The sequence below is a fragment of the Podarcis gaigeae genome, assembly GCF_964106915.1.
Source record: "Podarcis gaigeae genome assembly, chromosome: 9".
Taxonomy (NCBI): domain Eukaryota; kingdom Metazoa; phylum Chordata; class Lepidosauria; order Squamata; family Lacertidae; genus Podarcis; species Podarcis gaigeae.
The window spans coordinates 50853493-50870023 of record NC_139685.1 but is presented as its reverse complement, the minus strand read 5'-3'; the positions used below and the strand labels follow the sequence as shown (position 1 = coordinate 50870023).

At 41.0% G+C, this 16531-nt stretch overlaps 1 protein-coding gene across 2 annotated transcripts in view; it reads left to right on the top strand.

Annotated features, from left to right (window-relative positions):
- AFG2A (AFG2 AAA ATPase homolog A) overlaps positions 1-16531 on the top strand; it is a 156660-nt gene that overhangs the window by 14748 nt on the left and 125381 nt on the right. For both annotated transcript variants that reach the window (XM_083755538.1, XM_083755537.1), the window contains exons 10-13: positions 6767-6921; positions 8617-8826; positions 11979-12032; positions 13907-13986. In XM_083755538.1, the coding sequence (XP_083611664.1) occupies positions 6767-6921; positions 8617-8826; positions 11979-12032; positions 13907-13986 (499 nt within the window). The remainder of the gene's footprint in view (positions 1-6766; positions 6922-8616; positions 8827-11978; positions 12033-13906; positions 13987-16531) is intronic.

The following is a 16531-nucleotide window of genomic DNA, read 5'->3' as shown; positions in this document are numbered from 1 at the left end:
AAATCCTAGGCAGCCTCACTGGGTAGCCGGTCCCATTGAGCTTTGTAGGTCTTAACGTCTAAGTAAACAAGCACAAAACAAGTTTTAGACCCCTGAAAGTAAGTATTACTGGAAGCTGCCAAGTTGTTTCTAGGCAATTACTTGGGATGGGCTTAAAAGATGATTTTTTTTTGTCCTTCATGATGTTTTATAAATCTTCATCCTGGCTGCAAGGAACATGAGTGCTTGCATAACTTGCAAATAAAACCACAAGCATAGAAATGACTTCTACAAATTATTGGTAGCCTGTTCACAATCTGGACCTGTTAAATCTTGAAAATGAAGTGAACAATCGACTTTTCTGTCTCTCCTAGGAGGTAACATCCTGATACAGCACTGCCTGTGTGTCCACATGCAAGGCATAATGGCTTTTGTTGACCAAAGCTGTAACATATGCTTGTGGGTTATTTTTAAGAACATCGGTTTGGAGTAATTGCTTTTATGTAGAAGTAGTTACATCTGGATGTTGATGCTTGAGGGAACATGTGTAAAACAAGATGGAACATGCTGATCTTCTACTTGCATCCAGAAACAATCCCCCCAGCCCTTTCTTAAATGGACACTGTGATGGAACTAAGAGAAGTCAAACTTGGGCTGCGATGCTAAATATACTTGCTCGTCAATATAAGCTCCACAGTGGAACTCTCGTCTTTCCTTTTCATTCATTTGTTCCACATATGTTTTCGAATGTTGTATTTAATTAGACTCACACACATCTAATTATATATTTTGAGTCATGTTTGCTTGAATCTTGGCTGATAACTTCTTTTTCCTCTTCATATCTGCCCCTGTCAGTTAGCTTTCTGCGAGAAGCGCTTTGTACAGCTCTTCTGAAATTCTTGATGGCCAGCTGCTTGTCTGGCATTTCAGAAGTGCTGCAGAAGGGGACTTTTGACAGTTATCAGTCACCTGATGTTGTTATGATGTCAGGTGATTGACAGGTTTGTCAAAATCGGCCCGTGGGGAAAAGTTGAGTGGCTGGCCTTTTATAAGGATACTTTCCATAATAATTACAAACCCACTGAATGAGAAAATTGCACTTTTATATATTCTCTAAGTCTAAATCTATTTTTTATTTAGGTTAACTTTTAGAACTAGTGTTCTGTTAATGAATTGGTTCTTCTCAGTGCAATTATTTCCAGCTGTGAATAGTTTTAGACTTGAGAATAATAATTCTCCTGACACTCTGCCTTGGCAAATAAAGCAAGTGTGTACAGTCATCGTTGTGGAAAAGAATTCCTGTGTAATAAAACTCTTGGAATTGAAATCAATCTGCTTTCCCCTTCTATGCCTTGCCATAACATCTGTTTAGGCCAACAGGCATGTTTCAGCAAATTCTAGGTTGTTCATGAAGGACTGTAAATTACATGTGCCTCCATGTAGCAGTTTAGCCAAGTGAACTTGCAGTGTATAGGTTGCAAAGGACCTGAGGGTTATACTTGTATGAACAGGATAAATCTTGCATTGCTTTCACAGCTAATTCGTAACATTACACACATCCCTTCCCCGTGTTTAAAATGTCTGAGTAATGCGCACATTCTCAACAGGCTTTTACTTAATAAACTTGGCATATAGACAAGGAATACTTAGGTTTCATGTCTTTAAAGAGATCATACATAAAATGAACCACGCTGCCTAACATTCATCTTCCTATGTCTGCCCCGCTATAGGGTAGTATTTGCTTATAGCTCTAATCCCCGTTACCTGAAGTGCCTTCATTGAGAAAGTAGGAAATGAACCTGGAACCCAGGGGGTGGCGCATGGCATTTTCTCATCCAGTGGGTTTGTAATTCTGACATTCCTAGAAGAAGTCAATATAGCCAACATTTCCAAATTCATTTTTATATACACAGTTCTCTAGGAACAACTCTAATTTTGTGTGCCGCCACCACGAGAGGTCTGGAGGATGGCACCATGGCCTTTTCTGCAGTGGCTCCCCATTTGTGGAATGCACTCCCCAGGGATCCTTGCCTGGCTGCTTTGATACATATCTTTAGGTGCCAGGTGAAAATGTTTCTCTTCAACCAGGTGTTGGGCTGATTGACATTCTAAATGTGTTTTTGGAAGGGGGGTTATTGTTTTGCTTTTGTTTTACGTATCATGCATTTTGCATTCTCTCTCTTTTGCTGTGAACTGCCCTGAGATCTTCAGATATGCAAATTTAATTTCTTTGTAATAATAATAATAATAATTTCATATTGTTTAGGGAAAAGAAATTTGACAACCCTTCCCTTGTTTGTGTGGTTTAAAATGCTGTTGTTGCGTCAGGGAACTGCCATTGGCTCGGAAATGAGGAATAGAATGGGAGTTGTGTTACAGGGAGCCTCTGAAAATCTTGCGAAGCAGTTCCTCTTACAGGGAGGAGGAAACCCCCACCTCTGGTGGGGAAGAGGTGCAAGGACCAGATAATGCTTGTGAGAGCCTTAACACCGCTCCTGGGCAAGGTGGACAGGAGGGAAACACACCCTTCCCATTGCCCATCCTGCATGTAGCCTAAGGAACAAAGAGGGAAGGAGAAGGTTGGGGGTAACGAAACTCTTATGTTGGGGGAGGTCCAAAAAAAGACCACTCCCGATTGAGCCAGACATGAGCTTTGGGGCTCCTCACTGTAAATATTTTGCACCAAAATAAAAACCTGTAAAACACAGGTTTGGAGTCCTGCCTGGTTACCCTCGAGCAACCGCAACAGCCATCTGACATGTTGCATGCCATTTTGAATCCAGATATTTGAATTAATAGAATGTTAGAGCAGACTATATGGCCAGGCTAGAAAATCCTGTAAAGTTTTCTGTCTTCTGTTAAATCCGAATTACAGATTTGTAATTTCGAAGGTTCATCTGATGTTGATAAAAGGTTAGGTGCCTGAAAATTGTTTTATTTATGTTAATATGCAGGAGACATTCCTCATTTCCAAATTCCCGAATCTTGTGCTTCTTACTCTGTGGCCCATGCTTGTTCCAGTCCAGGAAGGAATATCTGTCTGACAAAGTAGACTTTCCTTTTTCTTGTTCTGTAGGTGGTGAATGCCGTGATGTGGTTCTTGCTGTGTGTTTAGGTGTTGGTTGTGGGCTTCCTATAGTTCCTAGTCAGCCGCCATAAGAATAGGATGCTGGACTAGATGGGCCTTTGATCTGATCCAGCAAGATTCTTCATGAGTTTAGAATGTATAACTTATAAGGGATTCTGATATGAAAGTCTGAAGCATCACATTTTATTCCACCACAATTTTAGTCAAATTGTGGGATCATTCTTTAAAAAGGGGGGATGGTTAGAAAAGATGGTTGTTGTTGATTACCATATCACTCCACCCCCCCCCCCCAAAGGCCAACCGTAGAAAGTTAAAGTGCGGCTTAAACTTGCGACCTTACAAAAATCAGCTTTTACGATCTCGCTGCTGAAACAGACATACGGTAAAACGGAACGGGTGTGAGTGCCTGTGGAATTTTAAGGGAGTGACTTATATTCAGGTGCGGCTAAATTTGGGGCAATACGGTAATTAATTAATAGGCTCCTTACTTGTTGAAGTGTCCTGTGAGTAGTTTATAAGTAAAAAAAACCCCAGGTGATAAAGAATATAGCCGCACATAATTAAAATACACAATAAGCAATTTCATCGAAACGTAAAAAATAAGCATCTACCCACAACTAAATAATCTACAATAAACAATCTCATCAAAACAACATAACGGTTAATTAAAACAAGAGATCAGGGGAATGTTTGCCCAGATAAGTGTATTCACAAGAGCTAGTTGGGGTGCCAATACTGACGGGGGTCTCATATTTTAGCAGGCAGAACATTTCCAACATGGGGTGCCTCTGGCCCTGTTGTAATTTGGGCGCTGTCTTAGGAGCAGTGATGGCACAAGGTTCGCTTATGCTACATCCTTAAAGCCTTCCACTGTTGCTAGGTGGAAATAATTTTAGGTCATTTGTCTATTTCTGATATTTAGGCTGGGAGTGTTTCTTATGTATGCAAAATGGCTCCACCCATGCACAAGAAGGAAGTATCAATCACTTGTTAGTTTGCAGAAATAGGAGATATATATATATATATGTATGAAAGGGGGCAGAGAAACCCCCAAACAGCTAGTGAGAGCTGAGAGTGTTTGGTAGCTATGGAATGTTGACTGTGGAATGGAGTGTCATGGAGGACAAGAAGAATATTTCATACTGCAACATTTTGTTGCAGGTCACACAAGTAGAAGAATAGGATGTGGGTAAATGCAGCAACTGGCAGTGATTTGCTTTTACAAAGGTTACATGAACCACATAAAAAACCTTAAAGCAAATACTGTAGATTTTTGTTTTGCTTTGTTTAGGTAGTCTCTTGTTTCAGAATGATTACTTGTTTTGAATAAGAGTTGCAAGGGAGGTCAAATAATTAGTTGGTAGTAAGAGAACATGATTGTTCACTAAGCCACTGGAAATAGGTGCCATCTGATACATAAGCATGTGCTCAAATCCAACTTACAATAGAAGGTAAAGGATTCATCTGATCCAAAACGTGCTTCAACAAACCCTATCTGAAAAACCTCGTTTGGGTTGGCCAGATGTTCACTATTTTCTGGGCTGCAGTTTAAACAAAATGTGCGTTTTGAGTTCATTACTCAGGGCTTGTGCAATCTTACAAATTAGAAGCCTAATCTGGATGTCTTTTTTCTTTTTTAACGTGCCTTTAAAGAAAGGGTTATATATTTATCTTCCTGGCAAGGTACTGACTTTATCCTTTCCTGGCCATAATGCAACCAATTTTTAAGGTCAAGGATCAGTGGGGAGGGCAGGAACAAATGATGCTAACAAGAGGAAACAGGAAGAACTGAGGTCTTGCTTTCAATCTGTCTTTCATTATTCCTTTATTGTAAAATATTCTTTCAATTAAAGGCTGACCTGTAGCATGGCGTGCACACACCCATATCTTAATCATTAGAAGGCTTAATGGATTCAAGCTTTATTTTGGACAGTTCTGACGTTGCTTATCTTTCTTTCTGTTTTAAGATTGCAATTCTTTATTGCTGATTTGTAGGCAGTGTTCTTGCTTGACCCTTGCAGTGACGGTGCTTAATAGGAACTGTGTTTTTCCTGGATATTTTTAATGGAGTAGCTACAGATAAAAAACAAGAACTCCTTTTTAAAGATACGTCATGTAATGGGAAATGGGACAAGTTGTCAAATGCTGCTTTTCTGCATACGATATTTTATTGAAAGGTTTTGGGTTGGAAGTAAGGAGGGTATACTTGATGAAGATCGAAAGAGGTCATTATTTTTGATCAGTGAATCAAACCACAAGTAAATATTTTGCTGCTTTAAACAAACGGATTAACTTTTGAATTCTCTTACAATGTGGGACATTGTCTCTAGCAAAAATCTTGGATATGCACGGGCTAACTTTCTCAGTGAAATAACTGGTTTATTCTTTTAATTGGAGGTGTTGGTGTGCTTGAACCTAGGAACAGCAATCATTCTTTCTATACCACATTACAGTATACTTAATTTGAAGATACCGTAATATATTGCTTTATATGAAGAAAATGCATGACAACACTAGATGCTAAAGGGCATTGGTGTATTTTGCCTTTAGCAATTCATATGGCATATTGTTGAACGTTCCATATTGAAAGCAAGATTTAATGATGTCTGTTTGGCTTCTATTCTTCCCTCCAGCCCCTTCCAGACATAAGAGACTTGATTACGATTACTTGCTAGTTTGATAGACTCTGCATGTGAACAGAGATTATTATTTCACATTTTCAGGACCAAAGCATGCATTGCAAATATGTTCTGATATGCCCTACTTCAAACGAAGCAATCATTTTTTTGTCTGTTGCTTGGTGAGCTTTGTTCTTTTAATTTAGAGCAGTAAATGTTTTGGATAATAAAAAAGTTCTATTGATTTTCGAGGGCAGGAAAATCACATTCAACTTGAAGCAAGTGTTCCCCACATTTTATAGGTTTGTGTTTGTTTAGCTTTTTTTTGCAATGCCTGTGTAGGTGTAATCAACACATGAATTCAAACCCTTAACGTTATGTGGTGTGGCTCTATAAGAGGTATGGAGCTAATCTTTTCTGAGAATCATACTTGGTCCATCTTACATGAAAATTCTTCCGTTGCCCATAGATGTGCAATGAATAATTGAAGTTTGTGTTGTTGTTTTTTAAAAAGAGGTGACAGTGGCATTATGCAGCTAGGTAAAGGCACAATTTTCTAAATAAATGCCATGCAAATCCTATTACAATGAAAACAGCAGGGTTTAAATTTGCCGCCCTACCAAGTCAAAATATTACCAGCTGCCACTGAGGAAAAGCAAATGAGTTTGATCTTTTTTTCATATGGGACAGACAACATTATATTAGAGCTCAGGTTGGCCCTCATATATTCTCGCTCTCCCTTTACTATGTAAGCTTGTGAGCAAAGGCTGATGTGAGGCTGTGTGCATGTGTTACAGGGCCTAGCTTACATGATATTTAAGAAATTCTGCCATTATTCATCTGTTCCCTCCTTAATATTTTCGTCCCACAGAGGAACAATTATTTTATATGAATGCAATCTTACATTATTGAGATATAGTAAACTTGTCATATTCTTTCCCTGCTTGATTACTTCAAATGAGGATTCAAATGAATTCTCCTTATCCCTGGGTGTATCTATTTTATGTCATACGTGGCACGCCATATATTTGTGGGGAGCGATAATCTGATGCCGTGTTTTCGTATTCTGTGCCTTGTGCAGGCTTGTATGCTTTACGGAGAGTACTTGGGGAGAAAGCAAACCTCTTAGATGAGGATGTGTCTGGATCAGTGATAATTACTCGCAGCGACTTCCTGCAGGCAATGAACGACGTCAGGCCCAGTGCCATGAGGGAAGTGGCAGTTGATGTGCCAAAAGTAAGTTTTGCCTAGTACAATATTCTGAAATAATTATTCAAACATAGGAAAGCCACATACTTGATAGCAGTCACCGCCTGATGACAATTGTAGCTCAAGGGAGACATCCAATGCCCTTTAGATGTGTTGTGGGAGGGGGGTGTTATTGTTCTTGAGTTTATTATGTGTTTTGTGGTTTTTAATATTGCAATTTTGCATTGTGAACCACCCTGATCTACTGACGAAGGACAGAGATTTATTGCTGCTGCTGCTGCAAAGCCATTTTAACTCAGGAATCTTCTGCCCTGGGTAGTTGTTAATTTTGGGGTTGGCTCCAGGTTCGATGGGGCTTCTCACAGATGCTGGTATTCGTTTTCCATGACAGGCTGACATAGTGATGGCAGCAGTGCTCTGGTAAGTGGAATATTGTGGGAAACTAAAAATGGCAGTGACTCCCAGATTCACATTTCTGGTGCTGATTGGAACTGTCGGGACATTTGTTTGTTTGTTTTGTTTCTAAAGGCAGGCACTAGCGGTAGACCCTACTGGGCCTGCAGCAGCTGCCTGAGTGTGCTGACACTAAAGGTAAAGGGACCCCTGACCATTAGGTCCAGTCGTGACTGACTCTGGGATTGCGACGCTCATCTCGCTTTATTGGCCGAGGGAGCCGGCGTACAGCTTAAGCCGCTTCTGGCAAACGAGAGGAGCGCTCGAAAACGCCGTTTATCTTCCTGCCGGAGTGGTACCTATTTATCTACTTGCACTTTGACGTGCTTTCAAACTAGACCTTGCTAATTCATGAGCCTCAGTACTGTACATTCATACCTTGGGTTACAGATGCTTCAGGTTGCATTTTTTGGGGTTTGGGTACTGGGACGGGTTACTTCCGGGTTTCAGCGGTCACACATGCACAGAAGCTCCAAATCGCAACCCATGCGTGCGCATGCGCGGCGCTGCAGGTTACAAACGCTGCGGGTTGCAAACATGCCTCCCACACGGTTCACATTCGCCACCCGAGCGTCCACTGTATAGTAAACACCTGATTCTTTTGCTTTCCTCTTCTGGTTTGACTTAGAAGAAGGTATGGAGGAGAGGGTGGGGAAGGCCAAGGGGTGGGCTGTTAGTTACTGAGATGACTAATGAGTACAGTTATTTTAAAATAAATTAAAAAATTGTCCAGTAGCACCTTAGAGACCAACTAAGTTTGTTCAGGGTATAAGCTTTCGTGTGCATGCACACTTCTGAAGAATTGTGCATGCACACAAAAGCTTATACCCAGAACAAACTTAGTTGGTCTCTAAGGTGCTACTGCACAACTTTTTAATTTATTTTGACTGCATCAGACCAACACGGCTACCTACCTGAATCTAGTTATTTTGAAAGTTCACCTCATGTTATTCAGATCAACCATGTCCATCCTGAACTCTGTTAATAACCAGTTACCACCTCCCTTCTTTCTCTCAGTTATGTCTGCTTTCCACTCAGTGCAAAAATAGTTTTGAGTTTTGAGCAGCTTTAAGGCATCAAACCCTATTTCCCCATCATTTCTGTAAATGCAGTGGAAGCCTTTTAGTGCGGCACTGGTAGAATGTGATTTTAAATCATGTGTGTATTTGTAACAGCTACAATTTTTTTGTGTGTGAGTGGAATACTTCTATTCTTCTACTCTACAAAAAAATCTCCTGGTGATTCATGACGGGGTTGTTTGTTTTACAGGTATCCTGGTCAGACATTGGAGGACTAGAAGATGTCAAACTGAAACTGAAACAAGCAGTGGAATGGCCACTGAAGCATCCTGAGTCTTTCATTCGAATGGGGATTCAGCCACCAAAGGGAGTACTACTCTATGGACCTCCAGGATGCTCAAAAACCATGATTGCAAAGGCATTGGCCCATGAAAGTGGGCTGAATTTCTTGGCAGTGAAGGTAAATGGCATTTCTAGTTTTAAGGCAGGACATTATAGGATATGTGTGGAACAAGAAATGCTGATACACCTGCACTTCTTGGTAACTTTGTGTTGGCCTGTGTCTGAAGTGAAATGGGAGAGCTGTTTCTGCATTGGAAGCACATGACATCCCTCCTTTCTCCTACTTTGGACAAAAAAAAAAGCAAGTCGCTTGAACCTTCCTGTTTAACTGATGCACTTTGAAGCAATACTTGTATCCAGTGTTCCTTCTATTCAGAGTAGAGCCATTGAAATGAATGGGCATGACTAATTTAGGTCCGTTAATTTTCGTGGGTCTACTCTGATGAGAACATAGTTGTATACAACAACTCAGTGTGTGAACAGTCTTCGATTGTTTATTAATTTATTTCACAAAATTTATATACCATTTGATTGTGAAGGAAAAAACCTCGAGGCACCTCACAGAAGCAGTGAAGCTATCAGTAAAAGCTGTTTAAAACAGCTATTTAAAACATTCAACTAATAATTAAAATTAGCAGTAAGCTAAAATGTTACCTCTAATTGCAGAAACTTGACTTTGTCCCTCTTTAACTATTTTACACAAAAGGGACGCGGGTGGCGCTGTGGGTTAAACGTCATAGCCTAGGATTTGCCAGTCAGAAGGTCAGCGGTTCAAATCCCTGTGACGGGGTGAGCTCCTGTTGCTCGGTCCCTGCTCCTGCCAACCTAGCAGTTCAAAAGCACGTCAAAGTGCAAGTAGAGAAATAGGTACCGCTCCGGTGGGAAGGTAAACGGCGTTTCCGTGCGCTGCTCTGGTTGGCCAGAAGCGGCTTAGTCATGCTGGCCACATGACCCGGAAGCTGTACACCGGCTCCCTCGGCCAATAAAGTGAGATGAGCGCCACAACCCCAGAGTCGGCCACGACTGGACCTAACGGTCAGGGGTCCCTTTGCCTTTAACTATTTTACACAGTACATAGTTAGACTGTAGAATTCGCTACAAACAAGATGTAGGGATGGCAGCCCACATGGGTGGGTGGCTTTAAAGGGGGGTTATACAGATTCATGGAGGTTGAGGCTATCAATGGCTGCCCTCCAGTTGCTGGGGAACAGGAGTGGTTCAGAGTTCTGTTGTGCTCATGACTTCATGTAGACTTCTGGCTGTCCACTATGAGGACAAGATGCTTGACTAGATATGGCTTCTGTCTGAACCAGCAGAGCTCTTGTGTTCTTAGATGGGATTAATAATTTCCACTCATAGGTTATACTAGGCTACATGCAAATCTGAGTAACAACCCCTTAACTGCCAGTTTTTATAAACAGAAGCAAGTGTTTTTGTGCAGAGAAGTGGGGAGGACCCTTAACCCTTTCCTGTCTCTACTATTTTCCTGCTGGAATTCCCCCTGTTTTTCCTCCTGTGATAGGATTCCAGGTGCATATGGGGTGTAAACATAATTGGAAACCTTGGCAGTTGGTTGGGAGGCAGGGAGTTGGAGTGGAAAAACAGTACACAGGAAGAAGGTTAAAACACTCCTTTGCTGTTTCTCCATACAAGAACACCCACTGCCAAACTACTTTTGTTTAAAAACAAGTTACAAGATATGAAAACTGTGTGTAATGTGTTGCTTGACCTCGGGCTATCAATCCATAAAAGAGAAGTGTTAAATAATTAGGCCTTTCTGATGTTCTAAACGTACAGGAGTGCCAAATGATCTAGCACTCTCTGGATTTTAAGAATACTTTAGAAACTAGCTGGCAAAACTTGTAGTGCCTCAAAAGAGCAAGAACAATATTTATGCAGGCAGGAGAGAGTCAGCGACTCCAACGTATTATTTGTATTTAGTAAATGTGTCCAATTGCGGTGGAAGATTTTTTGGTAGAAAATGTTCTTGGTGCCTTATTTTCTGTTTTAAATAAGATCCTTTCAGTGTTAGCTTCTCCTTTTTTCCTGATTAGCAATGATTACAAAAATATACAATGTTGTCAGAGTTCTGACTTCATCTTGGCATTTTCTAATGTCCTGTATCCCTCTTTGGATTCCGTTCCGTGGCTCTCTGCCCTTGACATGTGCTTAAGTTTGGTTTGTCATCTGGGTCAAGTACGTCAAAATATTTTCCAGTTAAAATTTCCTCCGCCGCTTTTCTCCTTCCTCCTGGCCGCAGCAGTTAAAATAGATTAATGAGGCTTGGAAATCTTGCTGCTCTGCTTCATGAGCAACCATCACTGAATCCCCAGAAGAACACTGGTTAATGTTCCAATGAGGTTTTTTGGCAGATCCTCCTTTACCTATTGTTTAGTAAGCAGAAGTATGAAATGTCACTCTGTGATCTGTGCTGATTGAGTAATAGACTTAAAAATTTAGCACATATTGAGCTCCATGCTGCCAACTCATTTATTAAGCAGAGTGCAAGAGGACAGGAACAGGGCATGTAGCTTTAGCTATCCAGTGAGCTGCACCAAAAATGCAGACCTGGGTTGGTGTTTCATTCTTTACTTCCACAATCACAAGGATCTGTTCCAAATGTTGCACTACTTAATACAATCTCTTAGTGGTTTACATAAAAATACAACAACATTTTAATAAAGTCTCCTGATAACTTGATAAAAACAAAACGCAACTGCATTTCACAATAAAGCAGCCATGCACAAAACAGGAAAATTAAAAATTAAGAGTCAGAGTCCAGGAAAGCTTGGGTAAACACGTATATTTTTCAGAGGCATTGGAAGGTCATTACTGTGTGAATCTCAGAGTCTTGAGATTCAGAGTAATCTCTTTATATGGCTGTGTATTTGGTATGCTTATAAATTTATATTTGTAAAATCAAATAAAAATGATTTTTTTTAAAAAAGGAAGGTCATTACTGTCTCTGCCTCATTAATTTACTGAAGGTAGAGGCATTCCAGGTGGTAGGTGCTATCACTGAGATTGCAAGTGACAATCACTAGTCATCAGGATTGAGGGGGCTTGTGTGTGGCGCCACACAACCCAGAAGTTAGCGCCCTTGCTAATCATGGAACATCTAGCAGGGTATCCTTGGAAGATCCTGTATTATAGGGTTTATCTCTGATTAAGTATTCAAAAGTTCTTCAAGGTAGAATTCTATGTGATATGACAGATTTCTTTAAAGCTGTGTATGGCATAAGGTAAGTGTATGTGACTCTTTTCATGCAGGGCCCTGAACTGATGAACAAATATGTTGGAGAATCTGAACGTGCAGTCAGAGAGGTAAGGTGTTATTAATTTAACTGGAATATTAAGTGCACATGTACAGGGATTTATAATACAATTTATTGTCTGTTTTCCTGCATTATAGTCAGTTTTTTTGTTGCATCATGCAGTCATTGCTTTGCAGTAACTAGTTTTCACGGGTTCTGAATTATAGCAGTCTTCACTGCTTACTGCCATATGTTGATACGATGAAGTCAGCTTGTGTATGTATTTGCTAAGAGTGGAGGGTGTTCTTGGAAGCTCAATCTGATATCTCTGGCCCTTCCGGCCCCCCCATCCAAACTTACTAGGGGCCTGCAGCAGGATGGTTTTGCTGTGGGTTCACTGGAGACCTTTGGCACTTTCATAGCACTATCCTTGGCACAATGATCTATGTGCCAAGATAGATCTTGGCACATAGATCTATGTGATCTATGTGATCACAATAGATCTTGGCACAATAGATCTATGTGATCTATTCGCTTCTAGATTAATTTACTAGGATATTGCCTCCAATGGAGTATTGTGCCCAGGATGCTACTAAAGCGCTGAAGGGTCTATTGGAGACTCCAGAGTGAGACCTGGCTGCCGCCAGGTAAGTTTGAGGAAGTGATGTGAGGCAACATGGTGTCTTACACAATGGGAATAGGGAAACACTGGTTCCGGTTAAATTAACTCGTGTGTTTACTGTGACCAGGACTTGTAATTTGAAAGGTGTTTTTACAGTCTTCTTTTTCTTAACAGCAACAATGTCATTTCACAGGAGGGTATTGTAGAGTTGAAAGATGTAATTCGCAGAATGGCCTCCATCAGTCAGGGCTTTCCCCTCTATATATGAGAGGCCAAGCTACCACTGTGACCACAGTGATTCTTCAAGCTGGAAGGGGGGGGGGGAATGCTGTTGTAATCATTGCCCTGATTATGCTGCTCCCATTAAATATTTTTAGTACATTATATATCATATCTACAATATATTACTTAGAGTGTACATACATATTGTTTGTATACTCTCCTTGTTTAATTAAAGCTGGTATCTGCAGACTGTATAGTCAAAATTATTATTTGGCAACAAAAGGATTTTGTAAGCAATAATCAATACTAAGGGTAGAATTCAACATTGCACTTTTACGAATGTTATGTCTGCACAAGCAGATCAGCTTGCCAGATGGAAAAATCCTCATGCCCCCCTCATGTGCTATCTTGAGGGTCCTCATTACTTTCCTGAGCCAATACGGAGGTGAGGAAAGGGGGAAAAGCTCCATTGCACAAGTGGAACGGCTTCCGCTGATGGGGATCATAAGGTGAATCCTGCCCTAATAATTCATTTATTCTAATGCTGCTGATGTGCTGTTTTGGTAGAATGGAATTCAATATTTTGTGTTCAACGAGTTGCATTCATGGAATGAAGAAATATTTCAATAGCTAAGCTTTTGTTTGACAATTTTAAAATGATAGGAATTACCCTGTTAATGCTGTAGCAGCTGGTAACTATTTTGTTTTTACCAGGTGAGCCTGGAATATCCTTTGGCTAATTCTTAACAGGTTTTGCCAACTGATAGTATTAAAAAGTTAAAAGACATTTAAAATAGTAATCCCCAGATATATTTAGTATATGTTCAGTTAAAGTATATTTGCACAATTTGTTTTGCTGCTGTTTAGAGAAAAATTGGAGGGATGCAAACAATACTATTTGAAATGGTTAACTCCACAGTCTACAAAAGCGCAGTCCATGGGTTGGACGTTCTAGATGATGCAAAGTTGTGTCATTATGGTTTTATCTTGATATTGCAACCTATCCTGGATATTGGAGGCAAACCAAGGGTAACAACTTTATTTGTGATTATGCAACTTCTTTGGACAATCTGGCAATTATTTTGTTTTTGTTTTGTCAGATCTTTAGGAAAGCCAGAGCTGTTTCACCCTCAATATTGTTCTTCGATGAAATAGATGCCCTGGCAGTAGAAAGGGGGAGGTAAGAAAAATTATCTACAAGGTTCTGGATCTGTTACTGCTTTGTACTTTCACATGAACAAGAAGTTGACTTTTGTATCTCTTTCCCTTGCATATTTAGATGGAAATTGGTTGGTTCATTTTATTAGGGATATAAGTGTTCTGCAAGACCTAGCAGTAATTCAAATAAGTGACTTTTTTTCTTTTCAGTAAACATTTTAAAACTCCCCTGCTTTTAAAGACCACCAAGAGAAGGATCCTAATTTTATTGATTTTTATTGTAACAGTGGTGCTGGGGGAGACCACCCCCACCCCTGCCTCCCTACCACCCTGGTGTTCTTTTCCTGATTGAAATTCCCCCATGAAATGACTGTTAACTCCACAGGGGAAGACTGTTTCCCTGACTGCCTTCCATTGGGGTAATAGCACCTGTGGGGGAAATTGGATTAGGCAAATGTTCACAGGTGAAGGCTACCCATACTTTTGCTCCATTGTAACCAAGCATATATCCTTGATCATGCATTACATGCAGGCATGCAAGTGTGCATGTGCATGTGCTGGGGATGGAAATGTGATTTTCAAGATCTTTGGCTTGGAGTCAGAGCACGTCATGAGGATCATAGAATCATAGAGTTGGAAGAGACCACAAGGGCCATCGAGTCCAACCCCCTGCCAAGCAGGAAACACCATCAGAGCACTCCTGACATACGGTTGTCAAGCCTCTGCTTAAAGACCTCCAAAGAAGGAGACTCCACCACACTCCTTGGCAGCAAATTCCACTGTCTTACTGCTCTTACAGCTCTTACTGTCAGGAAGTTCTTCCTAATGTTTAGGTGGAATCTTCTTTCTTGTAGTTTGGAACCATTGCTCCGTGTCCGCTTCTCTGGAGCAGCAGAAAACAACCTTTCTCCCTCCTCTATGTGGCATCCTTTTATATATTTGAACATGGCTATCATATCACCCCTTAACCTCCTCTTCTCCAGGCTAAACATGCCCAGCTCCCTTAGCCGTTCCTCATTAGGCATCGTTTCCAGGCCTTTGACCATTTTGGTTGCCCTCCTCTGGACACGTTCCAGTTTTTCAGTGTCCTTCTTGAACTGTGGTCCCCAGAACTGGACACAGTACTCCAGGTGAGGTCTGACCAGAACAGAATACAGTGGCACTATTACTTCCCTTGATCTAGATGCTATACTCCTATTGATGCAGCCCAGAATTGCATTGGCTTTTTTAGCTGCCGCGTCACACTGTTGGCTCATGTCAAGTTTGTGGTCAACCAAGACTCCTAGATCCTTTTCACATGTACTGCTTTCAAGCCAGGTGTCACGCATCTTGTATTTGTGCCTCTCATTTTTTTTGCCCAAGTGCAATACTTTACATGTTAAAATTCATCTTGTTTGTTTTGGCCCAGTTCTCTAATCTGTCAAGGTCGTTTTGAAGTGTGATCCTGTCCTCTGGGGTGTTAGCCACCCCTCCCAGTTTGGTGTCATCTGCAAATTTGATCAGGATGCCCTTGAGTCCATCATCCAAGTCGTTGATAAAGATGTTGAATAAGACCAGGCCCAAGACAGAACCCTTTGGCACCCCACTAGTCACTCTTCTCCAGGATGAAGTGGAACCATTGATGAGCACCCTTTGGGTTTGGTCAGTCAGCCAGTTACAAATCCACTGAGTGGTAGCATAGTCAAGACCGCATTTTACCAGCTTCTTTACAAGAATATCATGGGGCACCTTGTCAAATGCCTTGCTGAAATCAAGGTAGGCTACATCCACTGCGTTCCCTTCATCTACCAGGGTTGTAATTCTGTCAAAAAACGAGATCAGGTTAGTCTGACATGACTTATTTTTCAGAAATCCATGCTGACTATTGGTGATCACAGCATTCCGTTCTAGGTGCTCACAGACTGTTTGCTTAATGATCTGCTCCAGAATCTTCCCTGGTATTGATGTCAGACTGACTGGGCGGTAATTATTTGGGTCCTCTCTTTTACCCTTTTTGAAAATAGGGACAACATTTGCCCTCCTCCAGTCTGCCGGGACTTCGCCTGTTCTCCGGGAGTTCTCAAAGATGACTGCCAGTGGTTCTGAGATCACATCTGCCAGTTCTTTTAATACTCTTGGATGCAGTTCATCTGGCCCTGGAGACTTGAATACATCTAAACTAGCCAAGTATTCTTCTACTATCTCCTTAGTTATTCTGGGCTGTGTTTCCTCTGCTGAATCATTTGCTCCAAATTCTTCAGGTTGGGCATTGTTTTCTTTATCGGAGAAGACTGACGCAAAGAAGGCATTGAGGAGTTCAGCCCTTTCTGTGTCCCCTGTTTGCATTTCACCATCTTCTCCTCTGAGTGACCCCACTGTTTCTTTGTTCTTCGTTTTGCTACGAACATACCCATAAAAGCCTTTTTTGTTGCTTTTAACCTCTCTAGCAAGCCTGAGTTCATTCTGTGCTTTAGCTTTTCTGATTTTGTGTCTACACGTGCTGGCTATTTGTTTGAATTCCTCTTTGGTGGTTTCCCCCCTTTTCCATTTTCTGTACACATCCTTTTTTAATCTTAACTCAGTTAAAA